Below are 22,661 nucleotides of genomic sequence, written 5' to 3' on the forward strand. Positions count from 1 at the left end.
GGGGGGGTGTTTGCGAGTGCTGTTGGGGAGGGTTTAAACTAATATGGCAGGGGGATGGGAAGCTATGCAGGGAGACAGAGGGGAGTAAAATGGGGGCAGAAGCAAAAGGTAGAAAGGAGATAAGGAAAAATGGAGGGCAGAGAAATCAAAGGCAAAAATCAAAAGGGGCCACATTACAACATAATTCTAAAAGGACAAAGAGTGTTAAAAATACAAGCCTGAAGGCTCTGTGTCTCAATGTGAGGAGCATTCGTAATAAGGTGGATGAATAAACTGCGCCGATAGCTGTTAACGTATATGATGTAATTGGGATTACGGAGACATGGCTCCAGGGTGACCAAGGCTGGGAATTCAACATCCATGGGTATTCAATATTCAGGAAGGATAGACAGAAATGAAAAGGAGGTGGGATGGCATTGCTGGTTAGAGAGGAGATTAACGCAATAGTAAGGAAGGACATTAGCTTGGATGATGTGGAATCTGTATGGGTAGAGCTGCGGAACACCAAAGGGCAGAAAAAGCTACTGGGAGTTGTGTACAGACCACGAAACAGTAGTAGTGAGGTTGGGGATGGCATTAAATAGGAAGTTAGGGATACGTGCAATAAAGGTACAGCAGTTATCATGGGTGACTTTAATCTACATATAGATTGGGCTAACCAAACTGGTAGCAATACGATGGAGGAGGATTTCCTGGCGTGTATAAGGGATAGTTTTTAGTGTGTTCCTAACACAGATGAGACTGCACACAGGGAGGTTAAAGTAACAGTGACCTCAGTCTTTATTAAGACACTCCAGAGTGAGGAACGGGCCTTCGGGGCCGGCTTATATACAGTGCTCCCAAGGGATACTGGGATCCCTTGGGACTTCAGGGGAATTGCTCCCTGGTGGCGGAAACATGGGAGTGCATGCTTTATAGATACACAACATCACTCACCCCCGCAAAGTCAAAGTGAAAACTATTTACAAGGTGTGGCGGTCGGGAGCCTTTCTTTCTCTGGTAGGCCGCCTCGGTATAAATGTCTGTTCTGGTATGTTGACTGTGCCCTCGCTGTGCTGGCATGTTGTTGGCCCTGCAGGGCTGCTGGGTGAGCCTGGCCTTGCTGGGCTGTTGGGCGTGATGGGTTCCATTTCCTGGTCCGGGATGGTGTCGTTGATCTTTTGGGTGTGTGTTGTGGGCTCGGAAAAGGTGGTGTCTGCTGTGGATTGTTCAGGGCAGTCTGTGAACCGCAGCCTCGTTTAGACCAGGTGCTTTCTGCAAATTTGTCCATTATCTAGTTTGACTACAAAAATTCAATTCCCTTCTTTAGTTATCACCGTGCCCGCGATCCACTTGGGACCATGTCCATAGTTTAGCACATACACAGGGTCATTCAGATCAATTCACCATGGCGCGACCATCGTTTACATTTTGTTGCTGCCGCCTGCTCTCTACCTGATCATGCAGGTTGGGGTGAACCAGCGAGAGTCTGGTTTTAAGTGTCCTTTTCATGAGTAGCTCAGCCCGGGGCACCCCTGTGAGCGAGTGGGGTCTCGTACGGTAGCTGAGCAGTACTTGGGACAGGCGGGTTTGGAGTGAGCCTTCTGTGACTCGTTTAAGGCTCTGTTTGATGGTTTGTACTGCCCGCTCTGCCTGCCCATTGGAGGCTGGTTTAAACGGTGCCGAGGTGACGAGTTTGATCCCATTGCGGGTCATGAATTCTTTAAATTCGGCACTGGTGAAATATGGCCTGTTGTCACTGACCAGTATGTCAGGCAGGCCGTGAGTGGCAAACATGGCGCTCAGGATTTCAATGGTGGCGGTGGCGATGCTTCCCGACATTATTTCACATTCAATCCATTTTGAAAAAGCATCCACCACCACCAGGAACATTTTACCGAGAAACGGGCCCGCATAGTCGACATGGATCCTCGACCATGGTCTAGAGGGCCAGGACCACAAACTTAGTGGTGCCTCTCTGGGCGCATTGCTCAACTGAGCACACACGCTGCATTGCTGTACACAGGACTCTAAGTCAGAGTCGAGACCGGGCCACCACAGGTGGGATCTGGCTATCGCTTTCATCATTACTATACTCAGGTGTGTGCTGTGGAGATCCGAGATGAATGTCTCCCTGCCCTTTTTGGGTAGCACTACGCAGTTACCCCACAACAGGCAGTCTGCCTGAATGGACAGCTCGTCCTTTCGCCGCTGGAAAGGCTTGATTAGCTCTTGCATTTCAACGGGGATGCTGGCCCAGCTCCCATGCAGTACACAGTTTTTTTACTAGGGACAGCAGAGGATCTTGGCTGGTCCAAGTCCTAATCTGGCGGGCCGTGATAAGTGATTTATCATTTTCAAACGCTTCCATGACCATCAACAAGTCTGCAGGCTGCGCCACCGTCAACAAGTTTGCAGGCTGCGCCATTTCCACCCCCGTGGTGGGCAATGGTAGCCGACTGAGAGCATCCGCACAGTTCTCGGTGCCTGGCCTGTGGTGGATGGGTATAGTTTTACGCTGATAGCGTAAGTGCCCACCTTTGTATGCAGGCTGAGGCATTAGTATTTATCCCCTTGTTTTCAGCGAACAGGGATGTGAGGGGCTTGTGATCGGTTTCTAGCTCAAATTTGAGGCCAAACAGCTACTGACGCATTTTCTTTACCCCGAACACACACGCTAATGCCTCTTTCTCAATCATGCTGTCGGCCCTCTCAGCCTTAGACAGGCTCCTGGAGGCATAGGCGACAGGTTGCAACTTCCTCGCAACGTTAGCTTGCTGTAATACACACCCGACTCCGTACGACGACGCATCACATGCTAGCACAAGTCTTTTACACGTGTTATACAATACAAGTAGCTTGTTGGAGCATAAAATGTTTCTGGCTTTCTCAAAAGCAATTACTTGTTTTTTTCCCCATACCCAGTTCTCACCTTTACGTAATAACACATGTAGGGGCTCTAAGAGGGTGCTCAACCCCAGTTACCAAAATAGTTGAGGAGTCCCAGGAACGATCGCAGCTCCGTGACGTTCTGTGGCCTGGGCGTGTTCTGATAGGCTCTGTCTTGGCGTCTGTGGGTCGAATGCCGTCCGCCGCGATCTTCTTCCCCAAAAACTCCACTTCTGTTGCCATGAAGACGCATTTCGACCTCTTCAGCGGCAGCCCTTCGCGATCCAGTCGCTGGAGGACCTCCAGGTTTTGTAGATGCTCGACGGTGTCCCGACCCGTGACCAATATGTCATCCTGAAAAACCACCATGCGTGATACCGACTTGAGTAGGCTCTCCATGTTTCTCTGGAAGATTGCTGCAGCCGACCGAATTCCAAATGGGCATCTGTTGTAGATGAACAGTCCCTTGTGCGTGTTGATGCAGGCCCTTCAAAGACTCCTCCAGCTCCTGCGTCATGTAGGCCGAAGTCAGGTCAAGCTTGGTGAACGTCTTGCCTCCAGCCAGTGTCACAAATAGGTCGTCGGCCTTAGGTAACGGGTATTGGTCCTGTAGCGAGAAATGATTAATAGTTACTTTATAATCGCCGCAAATCCTGACCGTGCCGTCACTTTTGAGTACTGGAATAATTGGGCTGGCCCACTCGCTGAATTCCACTGGGGAGATGATGCCCTCGTGTTGCAGCCTGTCCAGCTCAATTTCCACTCTCTCCCTCATCATGTGAGGTACCGCTTGCGCCTTGTGGTGAATGTGTCGTGCCTCTGGGACCAAGTGGATCCGCACCTTCGTCCCGGAAAAGTTTCCAAAACCTCGCTCAAAAAGGGAAGGAAATTTGTTAAGAACCTGGGTACATGAGGCCTCATCGACATGTGATAGCACTCGGATGTCATCCCAGTTCCAGCAGATTTTGCCCAGCCAGCTCCTTTCAAGCAGTGTGGGGCCATCATCCGGGACAATCCAGAGTGGCAGTTCGTGCACCGTGCCCTCGTAGATGAGCTTGACCATGGCGCTGCCCAGGACAGTGATAAGCTCTTTGGTGTACATTCTCAGTTTTGTGTAGATGGGGCTCAGGGCTGGTCTGAATGCCTTGTTGCACCACAGTCTCTCAAACATCTTTTTACTCATGATGGATTGGCTAGCGCCAGTGTCCAGTTCCATGGCTACGGGTAAGCCAATCAATTTTACATTTAGCATTATAGGTGGACATTTCGTCGAAAATGTGTGCACCCCCTGTACTTCAGCATCTGCCTCCTCTCCCTGAGGCTCGAAATTGCTTTGATCAACCATGGACCGATCTTCCTCTGCCATGTGGTGGTTAGCAGGCTTTGCAGAGCTTGCAGCTCGTCTGCAAGCTCGGAGGTGCCCCATTGTTACACAGCTCTTGCAAACATACCCTTTGAAGCGGCATGAATAGGCTGAATGAAAGCCTCTACAATGCCAACAAGGTGTGAATTGCCTTGCATTCATCCTCTGTTGTGGACTCTTGAGTCATCTGGGTCACCTGAGGCCTGCTGGCAGTTGCAGACTCGTGGATTCTACCCTGTACATTTCTGCTCTCAAACACAGTTCCAGTTAATTTATGAACATTGCTTGCACTTGTGTGCTGAGAGATTTGTTTGGTGTTATCACTGGTGGACATAAACGCCTGTGCTATCGCAATAGCCTTACTGAGGGTCGGTGTCTCTACAGTCAAAAGTTTTCGTAGGATGGTCTTGTGGCCAATGCCCAGTACAAAAAAAGTCTCTGAGCATTTGTTCCACGTAGCCATCAAACTCACGTTGTCCTGCAAGTCGCCTTAGCTCGGCGACATAGCTCGCCAGTTCCTGACCTTCAGATCGCGGGCATGTGTAGAACCGATACCTCGCCATCAGCACGCTCTTCCTCGGGTTAAGATGCTCCCGAACCAGTGTATACAGCTCCTCATACGACTTATCTGTGGGTTTCACCGGAGACAGAAGATGCTTCATGAGGCTGTAGGTCGGTGCCCCGCAGACCGTGAGGAAGACCGCTTTCCTTTTTGCAGTGCTTCCTTCTCCGTCCAGCTCGTTGGCTATAAAGTACTGGTCTAGCCGTTCGACATAGGCTTCCCGGTCCTCACCCTCCGAGAACTTCTCCAGGATGCTCACAGTTTGCTGCATCTTTGCGTTGGATTCGTATACTCGTCGCCAGTTATTGTGTTTCTAACACAGATGAGACCGAACACAGGGAGGTTGAAGTAACAATGACCTCAGACTTTATTAAGCCACTCCAGAGTGAGGAACAGGCCTGAGGGGCCGGCTTATATACAGTGTTCCCAAGGTATGCTGGAATCTTTTGGGACTTCAGGGGATGCACTCCCTGATGGCGGAACATGGGAGTGCATGCTTTACAGATACGAAACAATTTTCTGGACTAATATGTTGACGAATCAACTGGAGATCTGGCCATCCTAGACTGGGTGTTGTGTCATGAGAGAGGATTAATTAGCAATCTTGTTGTGCGAGGCCCCTTGGGGAAGAATGACCATAATACGGTAGAATTCTTCATTAAGGTGGAGAGTGACAAGGTTAATTCAGAGACTAGAGACCTGAACTTAAAGAAAGGTAACTTCAATGGTATGAGATGTGAATTGGCTAGGATAGACTGGCGAATGGTATTAAAGGATTGACGGTGGATAGGCAATGGCCGACATTTAAAGATCACATGGATGAGAAGTTCAACAATTGCACATTCCTGTCTGGCGTAAAAATAAAACGGGGAAGGTGGCTCAACCGTGGCTAACAAGGGAAATTAGGGATAGTGTTAATTCCAAGGAAGAGGCATATAAATTAGCCAGAAAAAGCAGCAAACCTGAGGACTGGGAGAAATTTAGAATTCAGCAGCGGAGGACAAAGGGTTTAATTAGGAGGGGGAAAATAGAGTATGAGAGTAAGCTTGCAAGGAACATAAAAACTGACTGCAAAAGCTTCTGTAGATATGTAAAGAGAAAAAGATTTGTGAAGACAAATGTTGGTCCGATGCAGTTAGAATCAGGTGAATTTATAATGGGGAACAAAGAAATGGCAGACCAATTGAACAAATACTTTGGTTCTGTCTTCACTAAGCAAGACACAAATAACCATCCAGAAATACTAGGGGACCGAGGGTCTCGCGAGAAGGAGGAACTGAAGGAAATCCTTATTAGTCAGGAAATTGTGTTTGGGAAATTGATGGGATTGAAGGCCGATAAATCCCCAGGGCCTGATAGTCTGCATCCCAGAGTACTTAAGGAAGTGGCCCTCGAAAGAGTGGATGCATTGGTGGTTATTTTCTAACATTCTATAGACTCTGGATCAGTTCCTATGGATTAGAGGGTAGCTAATGTAACCCCATTTTTTTAAAAAAGGAAGGAAAGAGAAAACAGGGAATTATAGACCGGTTAGCCGACATCGGCCGTGGGGAAAATGTTGGAATCAATTATTAAAGATGAAATAGCAGCGCATTTGGAAAGCAGTGACAGGATCCGTCCAACACAGCATGGATTTATGAAAGGGAAATCATGCTTGTCAAATCTTCTAGAATTTTTTGCGGATGTAACTAGTAGCATGGACAAGGGAGAACCAGTAGATGTGGTGTATTTGGACTTTCAAAAGGCTTTTGACAAGTTCCCACACAAGGGATTAGTGTGCAAAATTAAAGCACATGGTACTGGGGGTAATGTATTGAAATGGATAGAAAACTTGTTGGCAGACAGGAAGCAAAGAGTTGGAATAAACGGGTCCTTTTCAGAATGGCAGGCAGTGACCAGTGGGGTACTGCAAGATTCAGTGCTGGGACCCCAGCTATTTACAGTATACATTAATGATTTAGACGAAGGAATTGAATGTAATATCTCCAAGTTTGCAGATGACACAAGCTGGGTAGCAGTGTGACCTGTGAGGAGGATGCCAAGAGGCTGCAGGGTGACTTGGACAGGTTAGGTGAGTGGGCGAACGCATGTCGAATGCAGTATAATGTTGATAAATGTGAGTTTATCCACTTTGGTGACAAAAACAGGAAGACAGAATATTATCTGAATGGTGACACATTAGGAAAAGGGGAAGTGCAACGAGACCTGGATGTCATGGTGCATCATTGAAAGTTGGCATGCAGGTACAGTAAGCGATGAAGAAGGCAAATGGCATGTTGGCCTTCATAATGAGAGGATTTGAGTATAGGAGCAGGGAGGTCTTACTGCAGTTGTACAGGGCCTTGGTGAGGCCACACCTTGAATATTGTATACAGTTTTGGTCTCCTAATCTGAGGAAGGACATTCTTGCTATTGAGGGAGTGCAGCGAAGGTTCATCAGATTGATTCCCAGGATGGCAGGACTGACATATGAAGAAAGATTGGATCAACTAGGCTTATATTCACTGGAATTTAGAAGAATGAGAGCGGAACTCATGGAAACATATAAAATTCTGACGGGACTGGACAGGTTAGATGTAGGAAGAATGTTCCCGATGCAGGTGACGTCCAGAATGAGGGGTCACAGTCAAAGGATAAGGGGTAGGCCATTTAGGACAGAGATGAAGAGAAACTTCTTCACTCAGAGAGTTGTGAACCTGTGGAATTCTCTACCACAGAAAGTTGTTGAGGCCAGTTTGTTAGATATATTCAAAAGGGAGTTAGATATGACCCTTACGGCTAAAGGGATCAAGGGGTATGGAGAGAAAGCAGGAATGGGGTACTGAAGTTGCATGATCAGCCATGATCATATTGAATAATAGTGCATGCTCGAAGGGCCAAATGGCCTACTCCCGCACCTATGTTTATATGACCCGCCTCCTGACATCACATGGGGGTGGAGTCAGGTGCGGTGGATGTCACAGCTCAAAGCCAAGCCTTGGCGGACTATACAGAATTCGTTGGTGGACTGGATATGGCCCACAGGCTGTATTTTTCCTGCCACTGGTTTAGCATGACTTCCTTGTTTTGCATACAATGCCCCTATTTACAAAGCCAAGTATCCCATATGCTTTCTTAACTGCCTTATCAACTTGCTTTGACATCTTCAAAGATTTGTAAATATGCACCTCCAGGTCCCTCCGTTCTTTCACCCCCTCAAAATAATACCATTTTGATTTTACTGTACTGCCTGACCGCAATAACCTTTCTTGCCCAATAGTCAGCCTGTACCTTGGCGGCCTGGTTGGAATAAAGGCATCGCAGAGGAGTGGCACAGAATGAAAGAGTCCTGACTGCTGCCGGGATAGCAGGCACAGCCCTGCATGATGTATTGCATGTGGTCTCAAACCAGTTGTACGTTGAGGGAATGGAATCCCTTCCAATTGATAAATGCTCCGGGGTACTGATGTGGAACACGATACACAATGTCCACCATGCGGGCAACGCCTCGTGCTTTTTCAATCCTGCTTCACTCTGTCAATAACAACAGCAGTAAAAACAACATATTTATATAGCGCCATTTATGTAGTTATTAATGTCTCGCGATGCATCGCAGGAGTGTTATCAAACAAAATTTGATACCGAGCCACAGAAAGAGATATTAAGGTCAAGGAGGTAGGTTTTGTGGAGCATCTTAAAAGAGGTTGAGAGGAGGAGAGATTTAGTCAGGGAATTTCAGAGCTTAGGGTCTCGGTAGCAGAAGGCCCGACCGCCAGTGGTGGAGTGATGGAAATCCGGGATGGGCAGGTGGTCAGAATTGGAGGAGCGCAGATATCTCGGAAGGTTGTAGGGCTGAAGGAGGTTTCAGAGATAGGGAGGGGCGAGTCCATGTAGAGGTTTGAAAACAAGGATGAGAATTTTAAAATCGAAGTGTTGCTGGACCAGGAGCCAATGTAGCTCAGTGAACACAGAGGTGTTGGTGAATGGGAGTGAGTTAGGGAAGGAGTTGTATATGTTTATTTTGGTGTATAGAGACTTGGTGACCTCCCTGATACATCAGTGCACTGCAAACTGCGAGATGTTGCTAATGTCATGTGTTACAGCCTCAAAGGAGCCCACTACATAAAAGTTGAGGGCGATGGTGACCTTGACAGCCACAGGCAGTGCTGTCCATGTCCAGGATTGAGGCTATCGTTGAAGCTGGAGCAGGTGACTTAGCTTTGGTAAAGCGAAGACGACTCATAAATTGCTCCTTGGTCAAGTTAAGGCAGAAGAAGCATTCCCTGGTGTAATGTATTTGCTTCATGGGTTCTTGCTTAAGAATTCATAGCAACACATTGCTATTAAGAACTAGTTGGTTTATTAACAAAGGTTTAACAATCAAACTACACATTACCAGTTTATCCACTAGGCTCACAACTGCATACCTCATCGTGGATGACCTAGATCCAACTGACTGGAGCTTTATTGAGTCTTGTGAACATCTTGTGACTGGCTAAGCCACTCAATGCAACAGCTCTACAAAACTGAGCATACTCACAGGTGCATACATTAAGTCCCTCTGTGGATATGGCCTCCTCCCTGTGCAGACAAAGTGAACTTTGAAGTCAGCAAAAAATGCCTGGAAGTCAAAGCGTAGCCAGAAGTAGTAAACCAGCAACTAACCTGCAATTAACCTGGATGATCCCTTTAAATAGCACTGGCCAGAGGACCTTCATGCCGGTTAGTGTCACGTTGTGCTGAGCGAGGTCAACATGTGGCAGGTGAAACACTGGGGAAGTCCAAAAACGAACCACAGGACCCTTAACTACGTAAATTATTGTTGATTTTAAATGCTGTCTGCGTGTGCTCCTAATGTGAGTGCTACCTCTCCTACCTATATGGTGGAAGGCACACTTCCGGCCGCCATTTTGCGGCTTCAGTTGGCCGCATAGCGCCTTGAAAACTTCTAGACCCAGCTCTCCTCTGCCAGAAATTTAAATGAGTTAATGATTTATTGAGAAGAACTAACAAATAAGGGAAGAAAGTTTGTTCAAACAGCCAGGCAAACCTTGCCAATCTTACATACATGAATTTTCCCACTTTTTTTATGAAAAGTGATTACTTAGTAGGAATGCAGACATTGCCTGCTGAACTGTATCGCAGGTGATGAACGGGAGTGATAAAATGGGGGAAATAAATGTAAAAATATTGCTGTATCGAAAGCCTCCTCAGGATGTGCAGCATCTATCTCACTGCACTTTTCTTTCCTTTTCAGCATAAGGATCAGTTGCCTCTACACTATGCAGCTAGTCGGCCAAGTGGTGCTCTCAACATAGTACAGATGCTGCTGAAGTCCTCAAACAAAGATGCTCGATTCATACAAGATAAGGTAGGTGATAGAGAATCTTTATCATTATTAGTTGCAGCTGAATACACTGGCCCGGTCCATGCTTTTATATGATCAGTCCAATCTCACTCTGGGAACAACCCTTGACGTTGGCCCTCTCAAAGAAAGGCCTGCTTGCTCGATGGACAATTGGGGCTTGAATCCTTTTTAATAGCAGCTAATGAATGAGATTTTCTGGTTCTCATCCAGTGCCTCGGAATGGCAGTGTTTCATTCCTTTGGTGTTAGATGGGTATAATAGTGGGACAGGGAGAATAACCTAACATATTAATTCCTGCGATCAATAACTGTCAACCAGCAAAAACATTTACTCTTTTACTCCTCTTCATTCTTCTGATAGATCAGAGGTTGAATGTCATGTGTCACATAAGAACATAGGAATTGCTAAAGGAGAAAAGATCAAGCGCCAACCTGGTAGTCACACACCTGGTAGTCACAATAATAGAATTGTTGACTGATTATTTCAATCAACTAATCACTATCAATTAGTCTACAACAGATCCAGATATGCTGGTTGCTCTCTTCTGTATCCTTTCAACAGCTGCAATATCCTTTCGGTACTATGGCGACCAGAACTGTACACAGTATTCCAAGTACAGTCGCACCAATAAATTATAATGGGGCAGGATTACCTCACTATTTCCGCTCAATGTTAACCTTTTAATACATCTCAACATCTGATTTGCTTTACTCACTGCCACCGAACATTGTTATGATAGCTTCAATTTATTGTCAAACAGGACCCCCAGATGTCCTCATTGAAAGTCTAGCTTCCCATTCAAAGCAAGCCTATTGCACATGCGCAGACCAGAGTGTGGTCCATACTAGGGCGTCGACCTTGGAGAGAGAGAGAGCAGAGAAGCTTTAACTTTGTTCTGCTGTTTTCAGCTTCTTGCAAAGATGTAATTTAATTATGGGGACAATATTGACAATGCCATACCTCATGTAAGCCTTCTGCATGATGGTGCTGTGGAGGAGATTCGACGTCTTCGCATGTGGAACCTCAGAGCACGTAGGATGATGGGCGGGAGGCCTTATCCACGTCGGGTATATCGAGACAGGCATTCATACCTGCACCTGATTGATGCAAACTGTGTCAGAAGGCTGTATTTCCGCAAAGAAGTTGTAACCGAGATCTGCGAGTTAGTAAAAGCAGACCTGCAACCTAGAGGCGTCAGGAGGACTGCTTTGTCAGTTGAAGTGAAGGATACAGCTGCACTTTCATTCTATGCATCTGGATCATGAGCATGCTATTTCTCAACATGCAACACATATCTGCATTCAGCAGGTGACTGCTACACTATATGCCCGGAGCAATGACTACATAAAGTTCCCCATGACCGTCCAGGCGTGATAGGGCTGTGGGCTTCTCCAGGATTGCTGGCTTCGCAAAAGTACAGAGCTGCATTGATTGTTCCCACATTGAGCCTTTGGATGATTCCAAGATGTACAGGAACAGAAAACGCTTCCATTCCATTAATGTGCAGCTCGTGTGTGACGACATGTATCGCATCAAGTCAGGTGTTGCGAGATACCCTGGGAGCACCCATGATGCGTTCATCCTATGCGAGGGCACTATATCTGCCATGTTTCAGCAGCATCCAGAAGGGCAGAGTTGGCTGCTGGGTGACAAAGGGTATGGCCTCGCCACCTGGCTCATGACTCCTCTACACGTAACCCGGACGGAAGCTGACTGGGAATACAACATGTCGCACATTGCGACGCGCAGCTTCATTGAGGGGACCATTGGCATCTTGAAGCAGCGTATCCGATGCCTGGACCATTCCGGAGGCTACTTGCAAAACTCCCCTGAGATTGTCAGTCAGTTCACTGTTGTGTGCGGCATGCTGCATAACTTAACCATCATGAGGCAGCAGCAGCTGGTTGTAGAAGACCCACCTGAGGTGATAGTGGCTGAAGGTGAGGAGGAGGATGCAGATGATGAGGAGGATGAGGAATCCATGCAACTCCCTGAACCCGAGCATGATAGCGGAGGAGGGCGGGCTGTCCTGCGCCTTTAACGATTGCTCGAGCCTTGCAGCCTTGCTCGATCCGTGAACACTTTGCTGCCTGAGGGCTCAGCAGCAACCATTCCAAATGGACCATGTTTACTATTTGGACCTGTTCCGTAATGTTGTGTTGTGTTAATGGAACAAATAATGGAAATGATTCTTCTTTAATCCGAAAAGTTATGTTAATAATGGAACAAATAATGCAAATGATTCTTTAGTTCAAACAGTTGTGTTAGTAATGGAGTAAAGAATGGAAATGTTTCAGTTATAATTTAAAATATATTTTATTCAAAAGTTTAACATTTGTTTGTACTTAACTTGAATAAAAATATTCTTGTATCAAACTTTAAAGTTTTCAGTTAAGATCACTTACAAATTTTAAGATCACTTACAAATTTTTAAACTTGTAAATTTACATAACTTACAAAAAACTTTTAATTTGAGAACAGTTACAACAGTAACAACAATAATAATAACAACAACAGCTGCAAGAAAGGCTGCACCCATCTTTCCTCCACCTTATTCTGAGACCGCCCACTGCGCTTGGTTTTGTTGACTCTACTCGCAGCGTTTGTCGGGTTGGTACCAAGCTTATTCTTTCAAACATCTCGGGTAATGCGCACTTCTTGGGGGGGGGGGGGGGGGGGGGCGCGTGGGCAAGTCGGAATGTGGAAGGCCCGGCTTGGGCCTCTTCAGAGGCTGGTCCGCGGATTGGAGTGGGAGTGGCAGTTGATTCTGTCAATGGCTGCGGGGTCTGGGCGTGTTCCCTTATTGGAGCAGCTATCTCCGACATTCCCTCCCTCATGTTTGCCGACATTCCCTACCTCATGTTCACCGACAGTGTATCAGGTACCTGCGACATTCCCTTCCTCATGTGCGCCGACATTGTATCAGCTGCCTGCAACATTTCCTCCCTCATGTTCCCCATCAGTGTTCCCATTACTCATGAGAGTGGTGTTACTTCTCCCGACAGTCCCAATACCTCATCACCCACCCCACTAATGGTGTCCAGGAGTGATCGTGTAAGGTCAATGCTCTCCGCACTCATTGCCATCACCTGAACCATGTCTGTTAGATTCTGCACCTCAGGAGAGTGTGGTAGAGCTCTCCTTCCTCTCCTCATCGTGGGTGTGGCTCGCTGCATCCCACTGGGACCAGCAGCCTCGGACAGTGGGGCTCTGGGTGTGCGTCGCTGCACCCCACTGGAGTCCCCAGCCTCGGACTGTGAGAAACCACTCAAGAAAGGGCCTGTCACCTCAATGGACAGCACCTGTACCTCCTCCAGAGTGAGTACAAGAGTGGGGGCTTCATCCATCCCCTCCCCCTGCCCCTCCCCCCCTCACCCTCACCCCCACGCTCTTGGTCTGGAAGGTGGGATTGGAAGAAGTTCTCTTTTTCCGGCTCATCCATGTCTGAATCTTCTTCTGCGTCGGCTTCAGCCTTGTCTGGCTTGGCCTCAAGTTCTGCAAAATATAACAGAACAGACAAATGGTTAGCAGCAGAGGAGGGGGCAGGGTGGGTGCATGAGTAGGCTCACACAGCGCAGGCAGCAGGCTGATTTGAAGGACCACGATGAATGATAGCACATTGCATCAACCGAAGCGTAGCTGACGGAGACATCCCCATGAACCGAAGCATGGCTAGCCGCACAGTACTTAACATTTAGCAAAGCCAGACTGTGGAATTTACAGGACTTACCCTCTCCCTCGAGTGTGGGCCCAGCTTGTGCAGTGGTGGTTGCTTTTCTCCAGGCAGGACCCATCAAAGCAGCGACCCTGTCTTCCAAGGGTGTCAGTGGGTGCAGATTTGCCGGTACCCTCCTCCTGTTCGAGTTCTTTCCCTTTTGTTGTGTGCCACCTTCCTCTGCAAAGATGAAAATTTAACTTTTTAGAGAGGGTGTCTTTCTGCTGGCTGGGTGGGACATTTTTAGATGGTCACATTTACAATTGCAATTCCAGTGAATAAATGAAAATATTACTTACACTAACTACTTGACCAAGGTCCTGCCACATCTTTTTGCACTGGCCTTTAGACCTCAGGGTGGTCACCATTGCACAGTAATCGTCTGCAAGTTGGTTCTAGCGTTTCTTCATTTCTTTTAGGGAAACATTATTTGTGTGACCTCTGCTGGTGTCCAGCTCGTGCCTCAATTACAGTAACTAGTGCCTTCACTTCATCCTGTGAGAAATTCTTTGTCTTTGAGCAGCGTTGCATGTTGTATTGCAACTCCGATTTTTCTACTGAGAATTAAAGTTCTCACACACAACTGGCTCTTTAAAAATGGCCGAATGGAGACTGGGAACTGTACTGGGCATGTGCACCCACAGCAGTCTCGTAAAAAACGTCTTTTTTTCGTGCATGCACAGAAGGTGGGTGGGGGGGGGGCATTGTTCTTTTGGCGCAGGCATTAGGCTCCACCCCCCGAAGCTAAAGGACAGGATGCGTGCCGCCAATTTAAAAAAATAGAACGGGGAAACTTGCTAGTTATTTTTTTGGAGTTGTCGGGGCCAAAAAAAAACGGACGTAACTCTTGCAATACCTGAATTTTTTGTCCCCGTGTGAACCATTTTTTATTTCTCTACATTGAATTTCATCAACCACCTGTCTGCCCAGTTCCAAAGTATATTCCTGCAGCTTACCCTGTTCAGCTTTGGAGTCCATGACCTTCATTACCATCTGCAAATTTAGCCACTGTGCTTATGCCTCATAGCTCTTGATCATTTATAAAAATATTAAACAAAAGAGGTCCCAAATCAAACCCCTGTGGGACCTCACTGGTAACATTCTCCCAGGAAGATGACAATCCCTGTCCCATTACCCCTTGGGTTTTATTGGTCAGCCAACAACAACAGCTTGTATTTATACAGCGCCTTTAATGTATTAAAACATGCCAAGGCGCTTCACAGACAAAAAATTTGACACCGAGCCACATAAGGAGAAATTAGGGCAGATGGCAAAAAGCTTGGACAAAGAGCATCTTAAAGGAGGTAGAGAGGCGGAGAGTTTTAGGGAGGGAATTCCAGAGCTTAGGGCCTAGGCAACAGAAGGCACCGCCACCAATGGTGGACTGATTATAATCAGGGATGTTCAGGAGGGCAGAATTAGAGGAATTCAGATATCTCGGGGGTTTGTGGGGCTGGAGGAGATTACAGTGATCGGGAGGGATGAGGCAATGGAGGGATTTGAAAATAAGGATGAGAATTTTGAAATCGAGCCATTGCTTAACCAGGAGTCAATGTAGGTCAGCGAGCACAGGGGTGATGGGTGAACGGGACTTGGTGCAAGTTATGTCATGGGCAGCCAAATTTTAGATGACCTTAAGTTTACGTAGGGAAGAACATGGGAGGCCAGCCTGGAGTGCGTTGGAATAATAATAATGCCGAAAGGCCACTGACCTGAAACGTTAACTCTGTTCCTCTCTCCACAGATACTGCCTGTCCTGCTGAGTATTTCCAGCATTTTCAGTATTTTATGCTAGATTTGCTACTCAGATTAAGCACTACCCAGAATCCCTATAAGAAAGAAGAAAAGAAAGACTTGCATTTATAGGTTAGAAGTGGTGATGTTCGCTGATGATTGCACAGCAGTCCATACACACATGCAGCAAGACCTGGACAACAATCAGGCTTGGGCTGATTAGTGGCAAGCCACACAAGCAGCCTGCTTGATTGATGCCCCATTCACCACCTTGAACATTCACTCCCTCCACCAGCGTACCGTGGCTTCCGTGTGTACCATCTACAACATGCACTGCAGCACCTTCCAAATCCGCGACCTCCACCACCTAGAAGGACAAGGGAAGGAGTTGCATGGGAACACCATCACCTGCAAGTTCCCTTCCAAGTTACACACCATGCTGACTTGGAAATATATCTCCGTTTCTTCATTGTCGCTGGATCAAAATCCTGGAATTCCCTCCCTAACAGCACTGTGGGAGTACCTTCACCACAAGGACTGCAGCAGTTCAAGAAGGTGGCTCACCACCACCTTCTCAAGAGCAATTAGGGATGGGCAATAAATGCTGGCCTTGCCAGCAACGTCCACATCCCAGGAACGAATAATAATATAAAAATAGCACCTTTGCCATCCTCAGGATGTCCCAAAGTGCTTTACAGCAAATGAAGTACTTTTGAAACTTAGTCACTGTTGTAATAGAGAAAACACAACAGCCAAATTGATGTTGATTGAGGGATAAATATCGGCCAGGACACCTGGAGAACTCCCCTGATCTTCAAAATAATGCCATGGGATCTTTTACGTCCACCTGAGGGAGCAGACAAGGTCTCGGTTTAACATCTCATCTGAAAGATGGCACTTCCGAAAGTACATTACTCCCTCAGTACTGCACTGTAGTGTCAGCCTAGATTATGTGCTCAAGTTCCCGGAGTGAGACTTGAACCCGCAACCTTCTGACACAGAGGAGACAGAGCAACAACTGAGCCAAAGCTGACACATAAGCAGACGTTCCATCCTCTGTGATCCAAAATGTTCCTTCACGCATCCACTACCTTGGTTAGTAATGTTGAACACCAAAGTTTTAACAGATAACCCTGCAACACATTACAGCCATGTAATTCTCCTCATCTTTAGTAGGCAATCGAATATCAGTTTAAGAATCAGGCTATAAACCAATCGACAATTTACTTAACATAAAACAAGTAATTAATCAGAACGACGTACAAAATAGCATACGTTCCTGGGAGTGGAATACATCTTGAGTTCTGGAAGCTAGGGAAAGGCAGCAGTGATCAGTGGTATCAATTACTGCAGTATGCTGGAGATTTCCTTCAGAGGTTCGAGATGAGTTACCGAGAGCTTTTATCCGAATTAGCTTAAGGCTCTTGTCTGAATGAAATAGACCGGATGGATCAGTTGGTCTTTTCTTGTTCTTTTCCTTTCTGTATGTTCAGAATTATAGACTTTACTATGCTCCTCGATATATCAACATAAATCAATTGATGCTTCTCTGAACCATCTTTGAATATACATTTGAACTACTAGCCCAATTTCTCCGTTGACCACGGGCTGTAGACTGTATGATCTGAGTGCAGGTAATCCAGTATAAACCTATAATTGGAACCCTCGTTCATAGAGTTATCCGCCAAAAGTATGATTGGTCCTGTTCCCCATGCACAGACTTTGACCCGTTTCTTCACTTCAGACACAGTCGGCAATTAAAGAATCACTCACCAAGTTGGCTTGGCTCTTTGATTTGTGCCAGATACCTTTAACTGACTTGTTTTAAGATCTTGTAAAGATATATCAGAGTTAAAACGAAAAATTAGCACACTGTTCCCTTGTTAACATTCAAGCAGTGCTTTCGAAAGATACACAAGATACTGCCATTTAGATTGAATTGCTGCTGTAATAATTCAGTGGATATCAGATTGAAACTTCTGACCATACATTCAGATATTAATCTCCTTTTTGTTTGGCAAAAACTAAACCTCAGATGCCTATTCATTGATTTTCACTTACTAGAAAGAAGATGTTCATTTATGTACTTTGCAGAGGCAACTCACAGAAATCATAATTAACCCCGTGTGTACCGTTGCTAGTAATAAGCAATTCAAATAAGCAATCTAACCAGGCAAAAAAGTACATTGTCAAACTCGGTTTCCTGCCTGTGCCATCCACTGAGCCTGTGAAAAGAATATAATTAAAAATATTAGCATGCTGTGCCATTGCTGCCAACATTTTAAGAGCTTCCCTTCACCCAGCCCTGGCTGAGATCCCAGATCTCAGCCCAAAGTGAACCAGGAGCTTGCCTGTAGGTGCAGCTGGCTCCTCAAAATCAGGTGGGCTGGGGGGAGTCAGCCAAATAACAGAATAAATAAACTTTAGCAGGATGTGAAAGCCTTAGATTTACAAGAATGCGGAAAAGATTTACAAGAATGGTTCCAGGGATGAGGGACTTCAGGTACGTGGATAGACTGAAGAAGCTGGGATTGTTCTCCTTAGAGCAGAGAAGGTTGAGAGGAGATTTGATAGAGGTGTTCAAAATCATGAGGGGTCGAGACGTAGTAGACATTGAGGAAAAACTGTTCCCATTGGCGGAAGGGTGGTGAACCAGAGGGCACAGATTTAAGGTGATTGGCAGAAGAACCAAAAGCAAAATAAGAAAGAACCTTTTTATGCAGTGAGTGGTTAGGATCTGGGATGTGCTGCCTGAAAGGGTGGTGGAGGCAGACTCAATCACGGTTTTCAAAAAGGAGTTGGATAAGTACCTGAAAGAAAAAAAAGTAATGAGAAATCGAAGTGTGACATCACAGCCAAGCGGGTAAGTGATTGACTGGTGGATTGGTGAGTATTTAATCTTTTTCGTTTTCTTTCTCTTTTCTTATCAGTAGGTAACCTTTGGCACTGTTGCCAAATTAAGTTCATTTAAGGATTAAGTGATGGCAGAAGAGCCCAGACCTGTGTCATGCTCCTCCTGTGCTACTTGGGAAGTCTACTATGTATGCAGGAAGTGTGTCCAGCTGCAGCTCCTGACAGACCGCATTGCGACACTGGAGTTGCGCATGGACTCACTCTGGAGCATCCGTGATGCTGAGGATGTCGTGAATAGCACGTTTAGTGAGTTGGTCACACCGCAGGTAAAGGTTACACAGGCAGAGAGGGAATGGGTAACCATCAGGCAGAGCAGTGGAAGGAAGGAAGTGCAGGGGTCCCCTGCGGTCATCTCCCTCCAAAACAAATATACTGTTTTGGATATTGTTGGGGGAGATGGCTCACCAGGGGAAGGCAGCAGCAGCCAAGTTCATGGCACCATGGATGGCTCTGCTGCACAGGAGGGCAGGAAAAAGAGTGGGAGAGCTATAGTGGTAGGGGATTCTATTGTAAGGGGACTAGACAGGCGCTTCTGCGGCCACAATTGAGACTTCAGGATGGTATGTTGCCTCCCTGGTGCAAGGGTCAAGGATGTCTTGGAGTGACTGCAGCGCATTCTGGAGGGGGAGGGTGAACAGCCAGTTGTCGTGGTGCATATAGGTACCACCGATATCGGTTAAAAAAAGGGATGAGGTCTTACAAGCTGAATTTAGGGAGCTAGGAGTTAAATTAAAAAGCAGGACCTCAAAGGTAGTAATCTCAGGATTGCTACAAGTGCCACGTGCTAGTCAGAGTAGAAATAGCAGGATAGTTAAGATGAATACGTGGTTTGAGGAATGGTGCAAGAGGGAGGGATTCAAATTCCTGGGACACTGGAACCGGTTCTGGGGGAGGTGGGACAAGTACAAACCGGACGGTCTGCACCTGGGCAGCAGCGGAACCAATGTTCTCGGGGAGTGTTTGCTAGTGCTGTTGGGGCGAGTTTAAGCTAATATGGCAGGGAGATGGGAATCTATGCAGGGAGACAGTGGGAAGTAAAATGGGGGCAGAAGCAAAAGGTAGAAAGGAGATAAGAAAAATTGGAGGGCAGAAAAATCAAAGGCAAAAATCAGAAAGGGCCAAATGACAACATAATTCTAAAAGGTGTAAAGGGTGATATTTGGGGGGTGGGGGGTGGTCAGCTTTCCCTTCTGACCTTATATGAGCGGTTTTGAATCGCTCCCACACCCTTGGCTCTAGACTCTGGAATTATGAAGGGACTGTGACAAACTTGGACAGACAATCGGTTTTAAGGTAGGAAGCAGGTATAGCTTTATTGTTTTTAAAAGGAAGTAAAAGGCACACCTTTAATAACACACACAGAATAGTGAAAGCAATACACACTGAGGGGTACAACATGTTGAATAAAATGTCAAAATACAGCCTGTGGGGAAAAGGAAACAGCTTAAACTCTAAATGGGGTAAAGAGGAGAATGCAGATACATTTACACAAGTTATCCCAGCCTCCTCCGCCCAATTCCCTAAGTTATAGCTCTGGGGGTTCAGGGGCTATGCTCACCAATCCCTTTTCACAGTTGCCGGTGAATCGCGGTTTCGGGGTTCACTGCACTTGGCCTTCTAGGCGAGCCGTACCCCGGACAGAGGAGAGGACTTCGTACTGCGTAGTCTCCAGTTGGGGTGAGTGCGCTGATGCGGTAAGTTGCGTTTTGGATGTATGGGGTAAGTACCCACTTTCTTTGGTTAGGAATAGTTTTAGTTAGTCCCTTTTGGTAATTTCTCACCTGTTGGTCATTGAGAAGTAGATTGTAGAGTGGAAATAAATGTCGATTCCTCGGTTTTTGCTGAGTCGGTTTCGGTTGGTCGTTTCGCTGGTTGTGGTAGCCCGGGTTGTCAATTTCGTGATGACAACCTTCCATTTCGTGGGCCTCTTGCTGTCGGCGTGCTCGGTCGGTCCTTGATGATTTCTTGCAGTTTTCTCCACTACTTCATTTCTTCACTCCCCACCTCCAGCTGCTTGAGTTCTTTTCTTTGTAAAACTGGGAATAGATATACCCCAAAAAGGCTTCCTTATCTCCCACCAAATCTGGCCCAGCTCTTTGTTTCAAGGGAGCTGCTCATTACTTTTGAGCTCTCTTCTTTGTCAGAATTTGTCGGGCTCGTTCAGCAGTGATTTGATTATGATGTGTTAATGTGGAAAATCACCGTTGAAGCATTGTTGGAGTTTAAACTCTTGGGTCATTGGGCTTGGCCCGTGATTTCTATAGGTCTATTTGCACATGCATACCACTAATGGTCTCCGGTGATGAGCCTGATAGCTCTTCATGCGTTTATTGTCACTAGGAAGTGAATTTTTATGTCTCACAGTTCTTGTTAGTTATCGATCAACTCATTCTCCCAGTCAGATCGAAGTAGCTCCAATACCCAATTCCTGAGTGAAGTCCCACCCTCTGTTCTGGCAGTCTGTTCCAAAATGTTCCTTTAGAGATCTTAAACTTGTAAAGCTCTTAGGTATCTTCCTCAGAGGTTTTCCTAGGACACCAAAATGTTCATCGATTTCCAAATTAAATTCCCTTTCCTATGAGTCCAAACACTGGGGGAGGAGGTGGGGGGAGTCTCCATGAATGCATCCCCTTTTATCCCCTGCAGGCCTCGTCGGCCCATCTCAACTCATTTGTGTCCCGAAGTTTTTCCTTCCATTTTAAAAGTCCAGAAAGGGATTCTTCTCCTCTGCAGGGCAAAGGTACAAGGAATCTTTGCGAAATATTGGTAAATTCTACAAAGGACAAAGAGTGTTAAAAAAAAACAAGCCTGAAGGCTCTGTGTCTCAATGCTAGGAGCATTCGTAATAAGGTAGATGAATTAACTGCGCAGATAGCTGTTAACGGATATGATGTAATTGGGATTACGGAGACATGGCTCCAGGATGACCAAGGCTGGGAACTCAACATCCAGGGGTATTTAATATTCAGGAAGGATAGAGAGAAAGGAAAATGAGGTGGGGTGGCATTGCTGGTTAAAGAGGGGATTAACGCAATAATAAGGAAGGACATTAGCTTGGATGATGTGGAATCTGTATGGGTAGAGCTGCGGAACACCAAAGAGGAGAAAACGCCAGTGGGAGTTGTGTACAAACCACCAAACAGTAGTAGTGAGGTTGGGAATGGCATCAAACAGGAAATTAGGGATACGTGCATTAAAGGTACAGCAGTTATCATGGGTCACTTTGCTCTGCATATAGATTGGGCTAACCAAACTGGTAGCAATAGGTGGAGGAGGATTTCCTGGAGTGCATAAGGGATGGTTTTCTAGACCAATATGTTGAGGAACCAACTAGAGAGCTGGCCATCCTAGACTGGATGTTGTGTAATGAGAAAGAACAAATTAGCAATCTTGTTGTGCGAGGCCTCTTGGGGAAGAGTGACCATAAAATGGTACAATTCTTCATTATGATGGAGAGTGACACAGTTAATTCAGGGTCCTGAACTTAAAGAAAGGTAACTTCGATGGTATGAGACGTGAATTGGCTAGGATAGACTGGCGAATGATGCTTAAAGGGTTGAAGGTAGATAGGCAATGGCAGACAGTTAAAGATCACATGGATGAACTTCAACATTGTACATCCCTGTCTGGCGTAAAAATAAAACGGGGAAGGTGGCTCAACCGTGGCTAACAAAGGAAATTAGGGATAATGTTAAATCCAAGGAAGAGGCATATAAATTAGCCAGAAAAAGCAGCAAACCTGAGGACCGGGAGAAATTTAGAATTCAGCAGAGGAGAACAAAGAGTTTAATTAGGAGGGGGAAAAGAGAGTATGTGAGGAAGCTTGCAGAGAACATAAAAACTGACTGCAAATTCTTATATAGCTTTGGGAAGAGAAAAAGATTAGTGAAGACAAATGTAGGCCCCTTGCAGTTAGAATCAGGTGAATTTATAATGGGGAACAAAGAAATGGCAGACCAATTGAACAAATACTTTGGTTCTGTCTTCACTAAGGAAGACACAAATAACCTTCCGGAAATACTAGTGGACCGAGGCACTAGCGAGAAGGAGGCACTGAAGGAAACACTTATTAGTCAGGAAATTGTGTTACGGAAATTGATGGGACTGAAGGCCGATAAATCCCCAGGGCCTGATAGTCTGCATCCCAGAGTACTTAAGG

The 22,661-nt window shown here is 46.2% G+C and overlaps 1 protein-coding gene across 3 annotated transcripts in view; it reads left to right on the plus strand.

Moving 5' to 3' along the window:
• The window catches only part of trpn1 (transient receptor potential cation channel, subfamily N, member 1), a 363,054-nt gene that overhangs the window by 154,263 nt on the left and 186,130 nt on the right, over window positions 1-22,661 (plus strand). For all 3 annotated transcript variants that reach the window (XM_070895617.1, XM_070895599.1, XM_070895607.1), the window contains exon 2: window positions 10,030-10,143. In XM_070895617.1, the coding sequence (XP_070751718.1) occupies window positions 10,096-10,143 (48 nt within the window). In that variant the 5' untranslated portion in view covers window positions 10,030-10,095. The remainder of the gene's footprint in view (window positions 1-10,029; window positions 10,144-22,661) is intronic.

Source organism: Pristiophorus japonicus, chromosome 1, assembly GCF_044704955.1.
Source record: "Pristiophorus japonicus isolate sPriJap1 chromosome 1, sPriJap1.hap1, whole genome shotgun sequence".
Classification (NCBI taxonomy): Eukaryota; Metazoa; Chordata; class Chondrichthyes; family Pristiophoridae; genus Pristiophorus; species Pristiophorus japonicus.